This window comes from Polypterus senegalus, chromosome 3 (genome assembly GCF_016835505.1).
Source record: "Polypterus senegalus isolate Bchr_013 chromosome 3, ASM1683550v1, whole genome shotgun sequence".
In the NCBI taxonomy this organism is placed as follows: Eukaryota; Metazoa; Chordata; class Cladistia; order Polypteriformes; family Polypteridae; genus Polypterus; species Polypterus senegalus.
In genome coordinates, this window is record NC_053156.1 from 144,465,641 (window position 1) to 144,481,069 (window position 15,429).

Genomic DNA, 15,429 nt, shown 5'->3' on the forward strand with positions numbered 1-15,429 from the left:
ACTGATAGCTCAAATTAATAGACAGTGAAAATTCAGTGATGTTGTCTTAGTGACAAAATGTAACATAGGCTAAAGTAACAAAAATGGTTGTTAAAAACGTAAAATGTTGAGTTTAAAATAAGTTAAAAGTTAGACAAATATAATATAAAGGGTATAATAATGTTAAAAGAATTAAAAATCTATATGAAAACCATACATGCAAAATAAAAGAAAGAAATTTACCCTCCAGTGATGTGTACATATACTCAGCAAAAAAAGAAATGTCCCTTTTTCAGGACTGTGTATTTCAACAATAATGTTTTAAAAATCCAAATAACTTTACAGACCTTCATTGTAAAGGGTTTAAACAATGTTTTCCATGCATGTTCAATTAACCATAATCAATTAATTAACATGCACCTGTGGAATGGTCGTTAAGACCTTAACAGCTTACAGAAAGTAGGCATTTAAGGTCACAGTTCTAAAAACACAGGACACTAAAGAGACTTGTCTACCAACTGTGAAAAACACCCAAAGAAAGATGCCCAGGGTCCCTGCTCATCTGCGTGAATGTGCATTAAGCATGCTGCAGGGAGGCATGAGGACTGCTGATGTGGCTAGGGCAATAAATTGCCATGTCCGCACTGAGAGACGCCTAAGACAGCGCTACAGGGAGACAGGAAGGACAGCTGATCATCCTCGCAGTGGAGGACCACGTGTAACAACATCTGCACAGGATCGGTACATCCGAATATCACACCTGCGTGACAGGTACAGGATGGCCACAACAACTGCCCGAGTCACACCAGGAACACACAATCCCTCCATCAGTGCTCAGACTGTCCGCAATAGGCTGAGAGAGGCTGGACTGAGGGCTTGTAGGCCTTTTGTAAGGCAGGTCCTTACCAGACATCACCAGCAACAACGCCGCCTATGGGCACAAACCCACCTTCGCTGGACCAGACAGGAGTGGCAAAAAGTGCTCTTCACTGATGAGTCACGGTTTTGTCTCACCAGGGGTGATGGACGGATTCGTGTTTATCATCGAAGGAATTGAGCACGTCTGGGACCTGTTGGATCGCAGGGTGAGGGCTAGGGCCATTCCCCCCAGAAATGTCCAGGAACTTGCAGGTGCCTTGGTGGAAGAGTGGGGTAACATCTCACAGCAAGAACTGACAAATCTGGTCCAGTCCATGAGGAGGAGACGCACTGCAGTACTTCAAGCAGCTGGTGGCCACACCAGATACTGACTGGTACTTTTGATTTTGAACCTCCCTTCATTAAGGGACACATTGTGAAACATTTTTAGTTTATGTCTTATGGTGTTGACTCTTTTAGTGTTCATACAAATATTTACAAATTAAGTTTACTGAAAGTAAAAACAGTTGAAAGTCAGAGGACGTTTCTTTTTTTGCTGAGTATATATGAGCGGTAAGAGACTTCCTGTATCATCAGTGTACAGTTTCAGAGAATCAGTGCTAGCGGAATAGCTCAAATGCAGTTAAACACATCAGAAAACCAAAAAGTAACCTAGCAAATGTCTTTAATGTAGACGGTCAATGGCAAAAATAAGATATGAGTCAAATAATAATTCTATTGCTTCTCGTCAAAATCAATAAAAAGTAATAAGATCAAAACGCAGCACTCCACATAGTTTTATTTACACTACTGCTGGTTTAGTTACTCAGGCTGGCTACTGCTTTTGCGAAGTTTAAAAGGTTTCCTTGTCCATGGGGATTTGCCCTGGGTATATACTGGGTTTTTATTGCACATTAGCAGATATACAGTTTGACTGGCTCTGTGTGAGTCAATCTAAGCATGTGTGTAAGTGTGTCCTGATGCCCATTCAGAGCAGGCTCCTGCCTTTCCTCTGAAGCATCCCTCTACTTGCAAAAACAGGTTTAGAAAATGAGTGAGTGGAGGTGCAGATTAAGAGTAATGTAAACAATTGTAGAGCTTTACAAACAGGATGTTAAAATCCATCCATGTTATAATTAACTTAATCCAGTTCTTCTTATGGGGGTTGGCCTGTCTCTGCATCATCAGGTGCAAGGTGTGCATTACAATTACACAATGCAATACCCGTTACTACAATAAAAGCATTGTTTGAAAGACTTTAGAGTACTGGTGGGGTCATTGCTGTCCACTGTCTGTTTATGGAATGAATACAAAAGGCTGATAGGAGGTTTAGATGTTATATTTAGCACAGTGTGAAGTACAAGTCAAGGGGAGCTGTGCTAAAATTGCATTGGGAATTTCAACCACGTCTGAAACACAGTACATTATGCAGTTTTAGTCTTCATGTTACAAAAACAACATAGCAATGCTAAAAAGTCCTCAAAAGGTCTAGTGCAATTGTTCAGTGACTACACAGTTTGAACGTTTTCTGCCTCTGAAAACAAGTTAGTGTTGACATGAAAGAAGTGCTTAAAGAAGTGGATAGATTTAGTAAATGATGGACCAAAGTTTAATTAAGGTGAAGACAGTGGGAGCGGTGGAAGCGCATACATTTCAAAAAGAATTTTATTTTTAGTTGGAAAGTTATAGGTCTCTGTAATAATTCACCTAGTGTGGTGGAGAGTTTTAATCGGTGTACCTCCAGTCAACAAATGTGCATATGCTCTGTCAAGATACCAATGTATTGTAATAAAGGCGGTGTAGAGGGAACGATAATGCATCGCTATAACAACAAACTTAAAAAGACTGCTTAATAAAACCTTCTCCAACCGACCTGCAAAATTAAGATCCCTGATTACTTTACTAGTAACATAATAGATCTGGTTGATGATTGTCTAATGTATTTTATCCTCCATACTAGCTTCGAACGCATTCGTTGACGCGGAGCTCAGAGGACAAACCCGGCTAGCAAGGACTGCAAGGAGAGACCCCAGTGGAAGCGAGTTCGGGGACTCAAATAATGAGATAATGTAATGCCGCTACTCCGTCATTCTCGACTTTGCTGTCTGGAAGGAAAGCCAGGCGAGTACAGGATTGACTCGCATACTCCCTGCCGGCTTCGAACAACCTCTCCATCATATACATTTCTGTTAAAGTCAACGAGCGTCCAAGGATTAATTCTATTCATACTACAGTATTCATCTCAGGCCTTTACTTTTATTTATATTTTACTTATTAGAAAGTATAAAGCAGTATTGTACAAAAAACGGGACACCTGTAATTACTCGTAGATTCAACAACAAATAGAAGTAAATTATAATATTTTGAAATCATCCATAAAAAACAAACAACGCAACAATAAAGCAGTTACATGCACGAATTCTCTGGCGGATCATTTTGCACTACTCCTTCTTATTCTTTGTTCCTAATCCTTTTTGTGAAAAAGAAACATAAATGTTGAACCGCATCAACGCCCCTTTCAGGCTCTCTTTTACTCGAGTCTCCTCCTCAAGATGAAAACCTGAAAACAAAACACCGCAATCCCAGTCTTCCAGTGGCTGCTATCAAATGTTACATCAGTGTATCTTGTGTAAACTGGGGGTTCTCACATAAATACCGTGCCACATCTGGTGACTCGGCTTTACTGTTTCTTAGCTACCGAACGATTTATTAGTGGCAGCCTTTTCCGGGACGATCTGCGGCCATCAATTAAAGAATTTAAAAATATTCCTCTGTGTTTTCACTTCACCAAAACTGCGTTATGATTATTATTATTTTTTTTTTTAAATAGAAGAGAAACTTAACTTTTTCGGAGGTGGAAGTTAGCTTTGTCCGAAAACAACTTAAAATTGCAACTTAGAATGAAATAACTAAAAGCACCATCAAGGAGAACCTTGTTTGCACTCAAGACCAATTTATTACTGATGAACATATGGCCAATATTTTGCCGCACGTCACAGAGGAGGAAAACAAACATTCCGTGCAATGTTAGCGAAACACCAGGAGCTGAGCCTCTTGGGCAGCTATGCAAACGCACTTGGACGATATCTAGAGAGGAGCACTTGCTTTTGAGTATAAAAAGCACATCATCCTTATCTCTGCACGCACTCCTGACTTCCATTCAAGGTATTTCATTAACTCTCTCCGTCTTAACGCTGGATACACCACTTAGCCCCTTTCAGCAATCACCAGGTGAGCGCAATGTGCCGTATATTCCTCTTTATTTTTCACCTTTTAATGTAACTTTATATAGGTGAACTAAACTTTAACTCTATCCGTGATTCATTCTCTTCAAGCCACAGATGACGAGCAGGCTACTGTTATGTTATTGCAACCTAGAAGTAAGCAGCACACTAAGAAACCTGAGCTTTGCCTATTTTTTTTCCTAATTATGTTCGACTGAAGGCAAATACACCAGAAAAATGCCTTGGATAAAAATCGGAAAGGTTTTATTATACTCCATAACCTAACCAGTAGCGGTGCTCCTGTCGGGTGTAGTAAATAGCAATACAATTTCACATTTCATGCATGCATTCACAAATTTCCAGAAAACCACAACCACGATATGTGAAGATACATTTCCATTGTGCATCGTGTAGACAAAAAGAAAAGAACGGGACTTGTAAACGTGTATATATTTACTTTATGCTGGAGCCTGACAGTTTGTATTAAAATAAACTGAATAGCATATTTAATTCGCATGTTTAGGAGTTAACAACAAATTCACGAAAGTTTTAATCTGTGAATATCGTGGGGTCAACTCGGCGTTACATATTATGAAGAGTTTTTTCAGTACATGCAAGTAGCCTTGCAGGAGGAGGTATAAGGAAAGATACCTGTTTAAAGTGAATATACAAAGAAAATTAATGTATGTGTCTAACAGCATTCATCTAACCATTACCTGTAAACGCGTTGTCAAATTCAGGGTAGCGTTTGCCACAGCTTTTCTTGGCAGCATCTAGTGATAGGTAGGAAGCATTTCAAAATATTATATGTCTTAGTGGAGATTCCATTGCCTTCCTCTCAATCAGAATACTTAAATACATACAGACATACACAAGTACTGTACGCATTTTGTTTCTTTGATTCGACGCGCAAGGGCAATAATGTAAAGCATAGCGCTTAGATCGCAAATCAGATACAGTCCGGTAAGAAAAATGTCCAACATGGCTTGCTGTAGATTGAAAGATGGATAGTCATAGGGATGAATATGTGTGTGTTTTCAGTGATTTGATCTTTTTCTAATGCTTTAAGGAGACATCGACTTCGGAAGATTCTACGCTGATGGCAGTTCATCTCTGAGTCAGTAGGGTTCGCTAGAGTATTAGAAATGCACGGTTACACGGAATCACTGCCGCATGTAGTGTTCCGTAAGTGTTAGGTGTATTTTTCGTTGGCGTGCTCGATGTTTTGATAGATATCTATCATTTCCTTGCTTTTAGTCGGGATCATTTTATGAATGAGCAACCTGAGAGAGGGAGAAAACGCGATACATGGTTAAATGGCTTCTTAGATTTAATTTCACCGTAATTGTCGCCGCTTTGACTAAAAACTCGCTCCGACTGCAGAATCAATAATCCCAAGGATACACCAATGATTAATTTCAAGCAATTTACGTTTAAGTTCTTACAATTGTTTCTGTTTCAGTGAATGTAGGTACGAGAGAATTGGTCAAATACAATAAGCTTCAGGGGAGTTGATAAAAGCCTGTAAGACTAAGTTTAACACACTGCTGCATTAAATTCGCCGTTACAAATAAACTGAACGTCTAATAAATAAAGGCATTTCCTCGGGGCACACCACATCTCTAATCTCACAGTGACAAGTTTAATCATTAAAAGAGGAAAACGAATAAAAGCAAAGCGTTTGCCTCAAGGAGAAATATGTTTTGATTTTCTGGAATGAAACGGCTATAACTGGCATTTACCTAAAGGTAACCCCCTTTGGCTAGATTTTAATCCCTTTATTAAACAATATTGGAAAAGGTAGCGTTTTATTTGGTTATGTTTTATCGTCAAAAGAAGAAAGTCAAGTGCAAAGTTAACACCTGAAAGTGCACTTACGTTTTGACTGCAAATATTCAAAATCTATGTTTTTCTCCTAATTTTTTTGTTAGATTTCTTACTTAAATTATTTTAGAGTTGTAAATTTAAAGACTTATCTACACCTCTAAAAAGAATGAGGCTGTTCTGTCAGAGACTTAACCATTGCCTCAGGCATCTGTACACGCTGAAAATCGGCGATTAAACAACAAATCCCCTTACATGATTAAATGCCTTCGTTTGACTTTTCATTTTTTTGAAATAATATATCAGAAAGGATTATTGCATTATTAGGCAGAACATATAAAAGCTAATCTCCATTCTTTTCAGAGGAAATAATTGGTTTTGCAAATTAAAATTATATTAAAAAAACGTGAAATCTATGTAATTCACTTCTTTACGTTTAAATTATCACTAACATTTTTATTTTGTAAGTGTAAGAGGATTCAATGGATGGGTGAAGGGCAGACTACAGTTAATAGCACCGCATAGAAGTGATGTTCAGAATTTTCCAGTCTGTGTAAGTATATATGAGTACTGTAGTTGTTAATATTTGTGTTAGAACTTTGAGTACTAACTGCATTAGACATATCGTTTCAGCGTAGCGGAAAAAAAGTTTATTTTACTTCACTTAGGTTTCTGGTATTAAGAACTTTTCACACAGGTTCCTAATAGAATTACAGAACTGTTTAAAGTTCTCATTTTCTGAGCTTAATTGCTTTTAAGTTATTGTTTCTTGGCTGGAACGGAAACTTTTTTTTTTTGCTTTTCTCTTGAATGGATGGCAGCTAATCAAAACTACAGCTATAATCGAATTTATCTCCCTGGTGAGGGTATTTATTTCTCTTACCCTATTGGTTTCAAGTATATCCTGTCTGCACGCCATACAAAAAGCTCCGATTGGCTTTAAGTCGCGATAAAGCGTTAAGGTGCAATTCCCTTTGTCTGCTGCGAATGAAATAGTAGTTTTCACCTTTACTCCATTCGTATGATTGCTTAATCCACTTGAAGTTGTTGTTGGAGATGTGTTTTGACACAGATTGCAAGAAAGCGTTTTCAATAGACTGCGGATATGACTGTTTGGTATAAGACTGGGCAGAGCGCAGGTAAGTGTTTACAGGCGAGACTTCGGCGTATGTTGGAAAAAAACTAATACTATACTTTACAAAATCGTCTAAAGGCAAGATTATTTTTTTTAAATTTGCACAATATTCATCAGGATTATTGCAGTTGCGTTCATCTAGAAATTATTAACACAATGTCGTTACGAATTCGTTAAAGGACTGATGCATATTGAATTACGAACAACAGAACATAGATAGATAGATAGATAGATAGATAGATAGATAGATAGATAGATAGATAGATAGATAGATAGATAGATAGATCTTGCTACCCAGGCTATATATCAGATTGATCACTTTGTTTTTGAGATCTGTACAATTTCTCGAAAAAAGCTTGAATAAAAAGATAAAGGATCTAACTTCTGGTGTTTCCATTGGCTTTCGGTTTCAAAGTAAACTCCCAGATACATGCGCTTCTTTATAGAACTGGATAGAAACATCAGTAATATATGTTAATAGTTATGATCAAGAAAGGTTAAAGATGTATTTTATTTTCGGTAATCGGGACCACAGTGGACACTTTCCTTCCTTCGCTTACATGATGGTCACGGACTTGTAACTGATTGCCGACTTGCCTTCGGAAAGCTGTGTGTTTTATCTCTGGCCTCTTGGTATTCACAGTTTTATCTGATTTTACAGTGGAGCCTTTGCAAATGTGTCAGATTGAAGGTTAAAAAATAGGGGGAGGGGCGAGAAATGACTAGTTTTTAGAAGCCCAGAAAGGACACGTGCACCTTATTTGAGCTACCTGTGAAAGTAAACAGGTAAACACAAGTAGAGGGCTCTTGAATTGAAGTACTGCCACTTATCATGTGCACATTTACCTCTTCTTTTGAATCCTCTTATTCAGTTGATCAAATACATCCCCAACATTCACGAAAGCACACACAGCACATCAACACTTTCATCACCGCTGGCACCAATCACTTTCTTCATTTGGGATTAAGATTTTGTATAAAGGTCACTCACTCTAGAGACCGCCCAGAATTGAAGAATTCCACGAAGCCTCCTCAAATTTGAGGCTATTCGTGTTTCCTTGGACCAATATGTTACGACCTTTTTCAGTTTGGCTACATTTATTGAATTCGATTTTGTTAATCTTTCGGTTTTAGCAAAGTGTGCTTGTTGTGTAACAAACGTATCACCACAACAGGCAAAATAAAGACGTGTTTATTTTAGGGAATAGAAGGCTGAAGGCAGAAAAATCAGTTTGTTCGGAGCATAGTCTAAGAATACTTGGATCATGAAGGTCATGTCCCTTGATCTGCATAATTCTGCTAACACGCAGTGAAACGGTACACATCTCAGTGATTTTCAAAGGACCATTGACATAGTGCTTTACATTGCACCATGATTAATTCTCCTAGAACCTTCACCTTCACCTAGAAAAATATTTACTTACCCCATGATATATACAAGTGGCTAAAGCGTGTTGAATCGAGTAAGGGGAAAATCAATTTTCACATGTGATAAAGCGCTATCTTGATCGTGTTTTCCATTTTAATGGTTGAACAATCCGTCTCTTTCTATTGGACACGTAACTTTACAAAATCTATATGTGGAAATGTTTAAGGCATACCTTGCAAGGCTAAGTGCGTAAACGCGATTGTTTTTTTTTTCCATAATGGTACAAAATTATTCCAGCCTACTGTCACAGCGATTTAGTGTGAACAGTAATCTCTAACATTCCACGCTGTGGAGGTATAGCACCAGAATGATTACACACTAAAGCTAAACTATTAGTATATTAGTATGGTACAGTGCTAACATGTATGTGATAGAATGTATTTTGTTAAAGGTGTGTAATTAAATTATTGAAATAAATTTGATTTTTCTCTCTTCTTTTCACTTGAAGGTATGTTTCAATTTGCACAACCTCGGTGATTTATAGAACATTTTAATGAGGACACATTGAACTACACTAGAAGTTTGAATACTGCAGCTAAGAGCATCGATCTACAGAAAGCCACTCACAGGAACAGAGTTAGGCACAATTTGGAAGATTAGGGATACATTTCCCCTTTTTCAGTCTGGGAAAGTCTCATTTCCACATTCACTAACATAAGGCTTACATATATATATATATATATATATATATATATATATATATATATATATATATATATATATATATATATATATATATACTTGCTGTTGATGAATGTATTCATTATACATTCAATTAAATTTAAGGACTGTAAGTATTTCATTGCTGCTGGAGGTTTATTTTTGTGTTTCATGTGAAAATTGTATATTATTTAGGTATCTTATTTTTCCATCATCTATGGAGTGCAGTTACTTAGATTCAAATTGAGCCAAACAATTGTTAAAATGACAACATAAACTTAGTTTATATTTGTTTATCAGATCCAAGAATTGTGCACTGCGTGCGCTATTTAGACCAGGATAAAATGTTTTGACACAGCCCTTATCTCTGCAGGAAGAGAGCACTGAGCGAGAGTGGAGATGAAGGAGTTGCCTTAATATTGTGGAAGGATTCAGAAATGAATGAAGAGATAGTCCATTGAATGCGGTTGAATGCCATGACAACTAGGAACAACCTCAGATTTATTCCAAACAGTTAGAACACATTGTACGGGGGCGTCAATCATCTATTATTTGGCTCCTGAAATAAATGCAAAAACTGAGCTGGGACAAAAGCTTCCAACGGGAGCCGGACATTTGTCTACATTTCCCCCATTGTCCGCAGCTTAGCAATCGGTTTGTATTTGTGTTTGCCCGGGTCCGACCACCCAGGATGCGCTGAGGACTTGCTAAAAACATGCAACATTGTCACCCACATCACATACTAGATAGGAGACAGAGAGGCATAGAAAAATAGAAAAGGGAGCGAAAATGAATCAGAAGTGCGTGTGTGTGTGTTTGTTGGGGGGCGTGCGAGAAAAAAAGAAAATTATAACCAGAAATTTATTTCTGCATTTTTGTTAAAATGTATACAACTGCATGGGAGTCGTCAATAATTTGCTAATACATACACTAAAAATATAAATGGGAAACCGAAATCGATGAAGTTGCCAGTTTATTCTGATTTTTTTTTCTTTATTTACTTTAATCATTTTATATGTTTTGTTGAAAAAATACAGAAATCGCCATTGACATGAAAAATCTATAGACAGGTCCTGTTTGAGGCAACGGATATTTTATTTATTAGTTTAAATTGTGTGAAACTCGTAAATAATGCATCATTTTACATAGTTCTCACGGTTTCTGGGTAAATGTAAAAAAGGATCAAACCTACCGTATTCTAATGCGCACAGTGATGGCACTATGTTTCTCTAAACGTTATGTGATGCTTCCTGAAATCTTGTTTTTACAGCTAAATGATGACAACCTAGAAACTATAATTGTCATGATTTGAGCGGTGTTTAAAATAACTTCAGACACGGCGTTATCTGGAGAGTTATAGCGTGTGAGAACAAGCTTTCAAGTATTCGGCTTAAAAGTTGGCAATAGACCCCTGCACAATAGGACCAAGCGCCAATCCATGCTAAGGTAGTTTTGTTTCTTTTGAAACAAACAAGAGTCGATGACTTTATGTTTAATTTACACTCCTTGTCCTTAAGCCTTAACCAAAATATTGACCTAAAAGGTTTACATAAATTGCTCTCTTGCCATTTTAACAATAGTATTTCATTTAGAGTGAGCATCAATGACTGAAATAAAGAGACTTTAAAACGAGCTTTTATACTGCAGTTTAGCCCCAGCTGCCAACAAGCAATTTTCCAGCTTATTGCTTTAATATTTTTACATCTGTGGAGAGTATTAACGCAAATGCGTTTCAGGAGCAATTTGTTAAAAACGCGCTTTCAAGTATGCGGAATATAAAGCTACTTGGAGGTCCTTTGTATGTAAATAGGGTGTAAAAAAGGCCCTCCCCATCTTTGTAATTAATTGACACGTTATACCACTCATCATTTTCTGAAGCACCAATGGTAGAGGCTCGGATCTCCCCAAAACCCACAATTTCACATCTGCAAACACTGTCTTCATCCACTTGACTCCCAAGACCCGCCCACACGTGGCCAACCTTTTGCGTTTTTAATGCTTTTTCACTGCAGGTTCATCTGTGCACACCAACCTTATATGGACTGATCGGTCCAGTAATGGCTTATTTCTTCGTCGCACCCGCCGGTAGCACAGGGTCCATGAGGCACATATAGTCCTCCAGGCACTTTGGCACTCTTCCTGGACTTACACAACTGAATCCACTACTTTACAAGCAATTGGTTTAAGTACACTGCTTAATCTGCCTCCATTCTAGTTAGATATCTGACACTGTATTAGCCTGGCTCTTTTTGCCTTTTCTTTGTGAAAGAAAAAGAAGACGAAACAGAAGAAGAAGAAAAAAAAACTTAAATTCCGTTTTGTGTTTATTGCTACAGAGGATTGCCAAACTGGTGCTGCAACTTTCCTGCATAAATTTACCCCGAATATGTCGTTGACCAACACAAAGACGGGCTTTTCAGTAAAGGACATCTTGGACCTCCCTGACACCAACGATGAAGAGGGCTCTGTTGCAGAAGGAGCGGAGGAAGACACAGAGGGGTCCGAAGCAACAAAAACGGCTGGAGTTTTGGGGCAAAGCCCCCTTGAAAACGTACAAAACCTTCCTTTAAAGAACCCATTTTATGATAACAGTGATAATCCTTACACAAGATGGCTTGCCACTACGGAGAGCATTCAGTATTCAAGTGAGTACTTTTCAAATGTTGAAGTTACATAGTGGGTTTTATTACTTCTTGCTCTCTTCCACTTGCTTTTCGATTATTTAATTAAATGCTAACAGACGCTACTCTGTTTTCTTATATTCTTAAAATCCCGAACGTAAGCCATAGGTTACTAATGCATTCCCCGGCATAGGTTCAGCTTATATAACGGCAACATGCATAACATTTTTAATTGCTTTATTAACAGCTGACCGGCACTGAAAATGGTAGCATTTATTTGTTTAATCGATGTGTTTCTGTACTGAATACATCGTTTTTCCTTCGTTTTAGAAATATTCGTTTCAGATGTTTATTTTTAACTGTGATAGCTAAACTGAATAATGTGACTGACTAATCATTTCCTCAAACTGTAAAGTCTCTAATATGCTTTATGTTACGACAAGCGTTATTTCTTTCTTGTGACATTTTTGAATTAAGGAGTATACAGTTGATGCGAGTTTGCAGTCCCCTTACTCTTGAGTTGCCTTCCTCTTAGAGAGAACATATTATCTTACTTGTTTAAGCTGTAAAGTGCGTTTTTTTTTTTTTTTTTTTGCAATAATTGACTTGTATTAGTAAAGCAATCTATTCTATTATAGTCTGTGAAAAAGGGCGCTTTAGAGAATTAAGCTATTGAAGTTTTTATTCTAAATTTCATTGTGAATCTTCTAAGGGAGTCGTGTTAGGCAGCTACATTGTCTCTAGTTTAGATAATTGTTGCTAATTTTATCTTGTGAACACTTTTATTTCGTAAATTAAAATGTGAGTTAAAGAATCGATTCTGCATCAGGAAAACTCGAACCTAAATATATGAAACATTGAAAAATAGCAGGGAAAATGTATTTTTAGCTTAAAAGCGTAACTTGTGATTGGACTGTTTTGTCGGACAACGTCTCTTCGGGAATTTTGTAATTCTGAGCACATAAATGAAACGAATCGATGCCATCAGCTATTCCGTTAAACGATTATATGACTGTATGCCACAGTACTGACCACATTTTAAAGTGTATTATAACCGATGAATGAGAGACCTTATGTTGAAATAAGCCAGTCTGGAAAATGAAAAAAAAAGTAAACTAGTGAATACCCTAGTGAGTGTCTGTTTGATGCTACTTAACATAACGGCTAAACTACATCGCGCAGGCATAAGTAGTTTTAGAATGCAGGCGATGTTTAAGTTACCAGATGAGCTGTGACCTCTTCTTAAAATGCGTATACTGCGCAGATTTATAATTTGTATTTGCATGATAAATCTAAATGTAAAATGGTCTGGATTACATGGATTATATTTTATTTGAGACGTCTTAGAGACAAAATAATTGCAGGTGAAAGACTACACAGTGTAATCAGCGTTTTCTGTGTTGTTTTTAATGCCTTCCTTTTAACGGCTTTGGATTGTCTGATTCCAGATGTATTCTTTTGCTTCTAGTTGAAGGGCACTAAACATTTTATCTGCTCTTTACCTCAAAGCTGTCAGTATTCCGGGAAATGTTAAATTAACAAACCGTTAGCAAACATAAAAACTTCCTCGAAGAATTTCCGATGCGACCCAGTGTTGTTTAAAGCCGTTAAAGATCAGTAACTGGCATTTTATACAGTAGAATTTATTTTCTATCTATCTATCTATCTATCTATCTATCTATCTATCTATCTATCTATCTATCTATCTATCTAATTCATTAATTCACATATTACGTAAGCTTTTTTTTTTAATAATTACTGAACCCTTACATGCTGATGGTCTATACTCTTTCCTGTAGTTATATTTTGCTGTTGTTGCCCAAGTATTCATTGATTTCTTTTTCTGCTGTTGTTCACGCAGTACATGGTTTATCATCCAACTCCCAACAACAGGACTCCTCGGCTAAGTCGCCAGAGCCTTCTGCTGATGAATCCCAAGACAACGACAAGGAGACCTCAAGCAACGGCAGCGACTCCGGGAAGAAGCGGAAGAGGAGAGTACTTTTCTCTAAGGCTCAGACTTATGAGTTGGAGCGGCGTTTCAGGCAACAGAGGTACCTCTCAGCTCCCGAAAGGGAACACCTGGCTAGTCTGATCCGTCTCACACCAACCCAAGTGAAAATCTGGTTCCAAAATCACCGATACAAGATGAAGCGGGCTCGAGCAGAGAAAGGTATGGAAGTGACTCATCTCCCTTCCCCGCGTCGGGTGGCAGTGCCCGTCTTAGTCAGGGACGGCAAACCGTGTCATACTCTCAAAGCTCAGGACTTGGCAGCCACTTTCCAGGCTGGAATTCCCTTCTCGGCGTATAGCGCCCAGTCTCTCCAGCATATGCAATATAATGCCCAGTACAGTTCAACCGGTACTTCCCAGTTTCCCACAGCGCATCACTTGGTGCAAACCCAGCAGTGGACTTGGTGAACTATAAAGACTGTCAAAATAGGCTTGGGGTTAAAGAAACTCAAAAGAACAGAATAAAGAAAAAAAAAAAAAAAGACTTCGACATTTTACAGCTTCATTAATTTCAACAATTTTATTTTGGGGTGTTTCGTGCGTCATGTTTACATGAAGTTATTATTTTTTGTCGGTTTAGTTTTTGTTTTGTTTTGTTCTGTTTTGCTTAATCATGAAAATCATTTTCTGCCTCCATAGATCTGAACATTTTAATGTTCTTGTGATTTTTGTAAAGTATGTTTGTGTGATGTAGAGATGTTTATTTTTTTATTTTAACATTTTTGTTCACTCGTGTATAAAGCACGTACAGAAACACTTTAAATATAGATATTTTATTTCATGTTTCTTTTATATTGAACTTGATATATTTATAGCCATGTAAAAATTTGGCAAATTTTAGTTTATTTTAATATTTCCATTTATTATTATTATTATTATTATTTTGTAAATATTTTTGTGGTCAATGTCGCCATACAGCTAACCATTCAGGAAGTTTGGCTGGAAACAAATATTATATCACCCCATACTTATCCCCAATCCGAAAATAATGATAACATGGGGAAAGAAATCAGAATAAAGGATATACAAAGATATCGTTAATAATTATGTGAATAACCATAAATAAACGCGAATTAATGGAGGCTTTCCGGTTTTTATAAGTCTTTTAATAAAAATGCTGTGTTTCAGAAACTACGTTTGGGTTGGTTCTCTTGACTATTGTCATAAATAATTACTATTTTATCTTAAGCTATCTAAGAAACAAAACTTTCTCTTTCCCAGAAGATTTATTTATTTATTTATTTATTTATTTATTTATTTATTTATTTATTTGCTTGCCTGTCGACGTTCTTTAGTGTTTGGATTACATGCAAAGTATCCAGTTGCTGCTAGCCATGTTTTGTTACAGAGTGTTCTTAAATATCAGATGACTCGACCATGCATCTTAAATTTTCCGTGTTTAGCTACTTAGCGGCTAAGCGGGATAAAGTCACTTGTGAAAATGAAAAATAAACCCCACTTACTTAATGTAAGAGGGATTCTTCAGCCGAACTGCCTTTGATTTCAGTACAAACTCAATGGCTTCCACTTTGATGTCCTTTGACTTGCATCTCAAGAACAAGATGTTTCTCACGTTCCTAAATATATATGGTTTTAGAATTAGGTAAACAGGCAGATGAATTTCAGTTCTGACTATTCTGAAACATTAAATTGGTTTTACCACTAATATGTAGTCTACTTGTGTTT

At 37.2% G+C, this 15,429-nt stretch overlaps 1 protein-coding gene across 1 annotated transcript; it reads left to right on the forward strand.

Moving 5' to 3' along the window:
• The first annotated feature begins 10,909 nt into the window (after window positions 1-10,909).
• On the forward strand, window positions 10,910-14,710 carry nkx2.2a (NK2 homeobox 2a). Its single transcript, XM_039748019.1, has 2 exons — window positions 10,910-11,754; window positions 13,592-14,710. The coding sequence occupies exons 1-2, from the start codon at window positions 11,496-11,498 to the stop codon at window positions 14,149-14,151; spliced, it is 819 nt and encodes a 272-aa protein (XP_039603953.1). The 5' UTR covers window positions 10,910-11,495; the 3' UTR covers window positions 14,152-14,710.
• The last annotated feature ends 719 nt before the right edge of the window (window positions 14,711-15,429 follow it).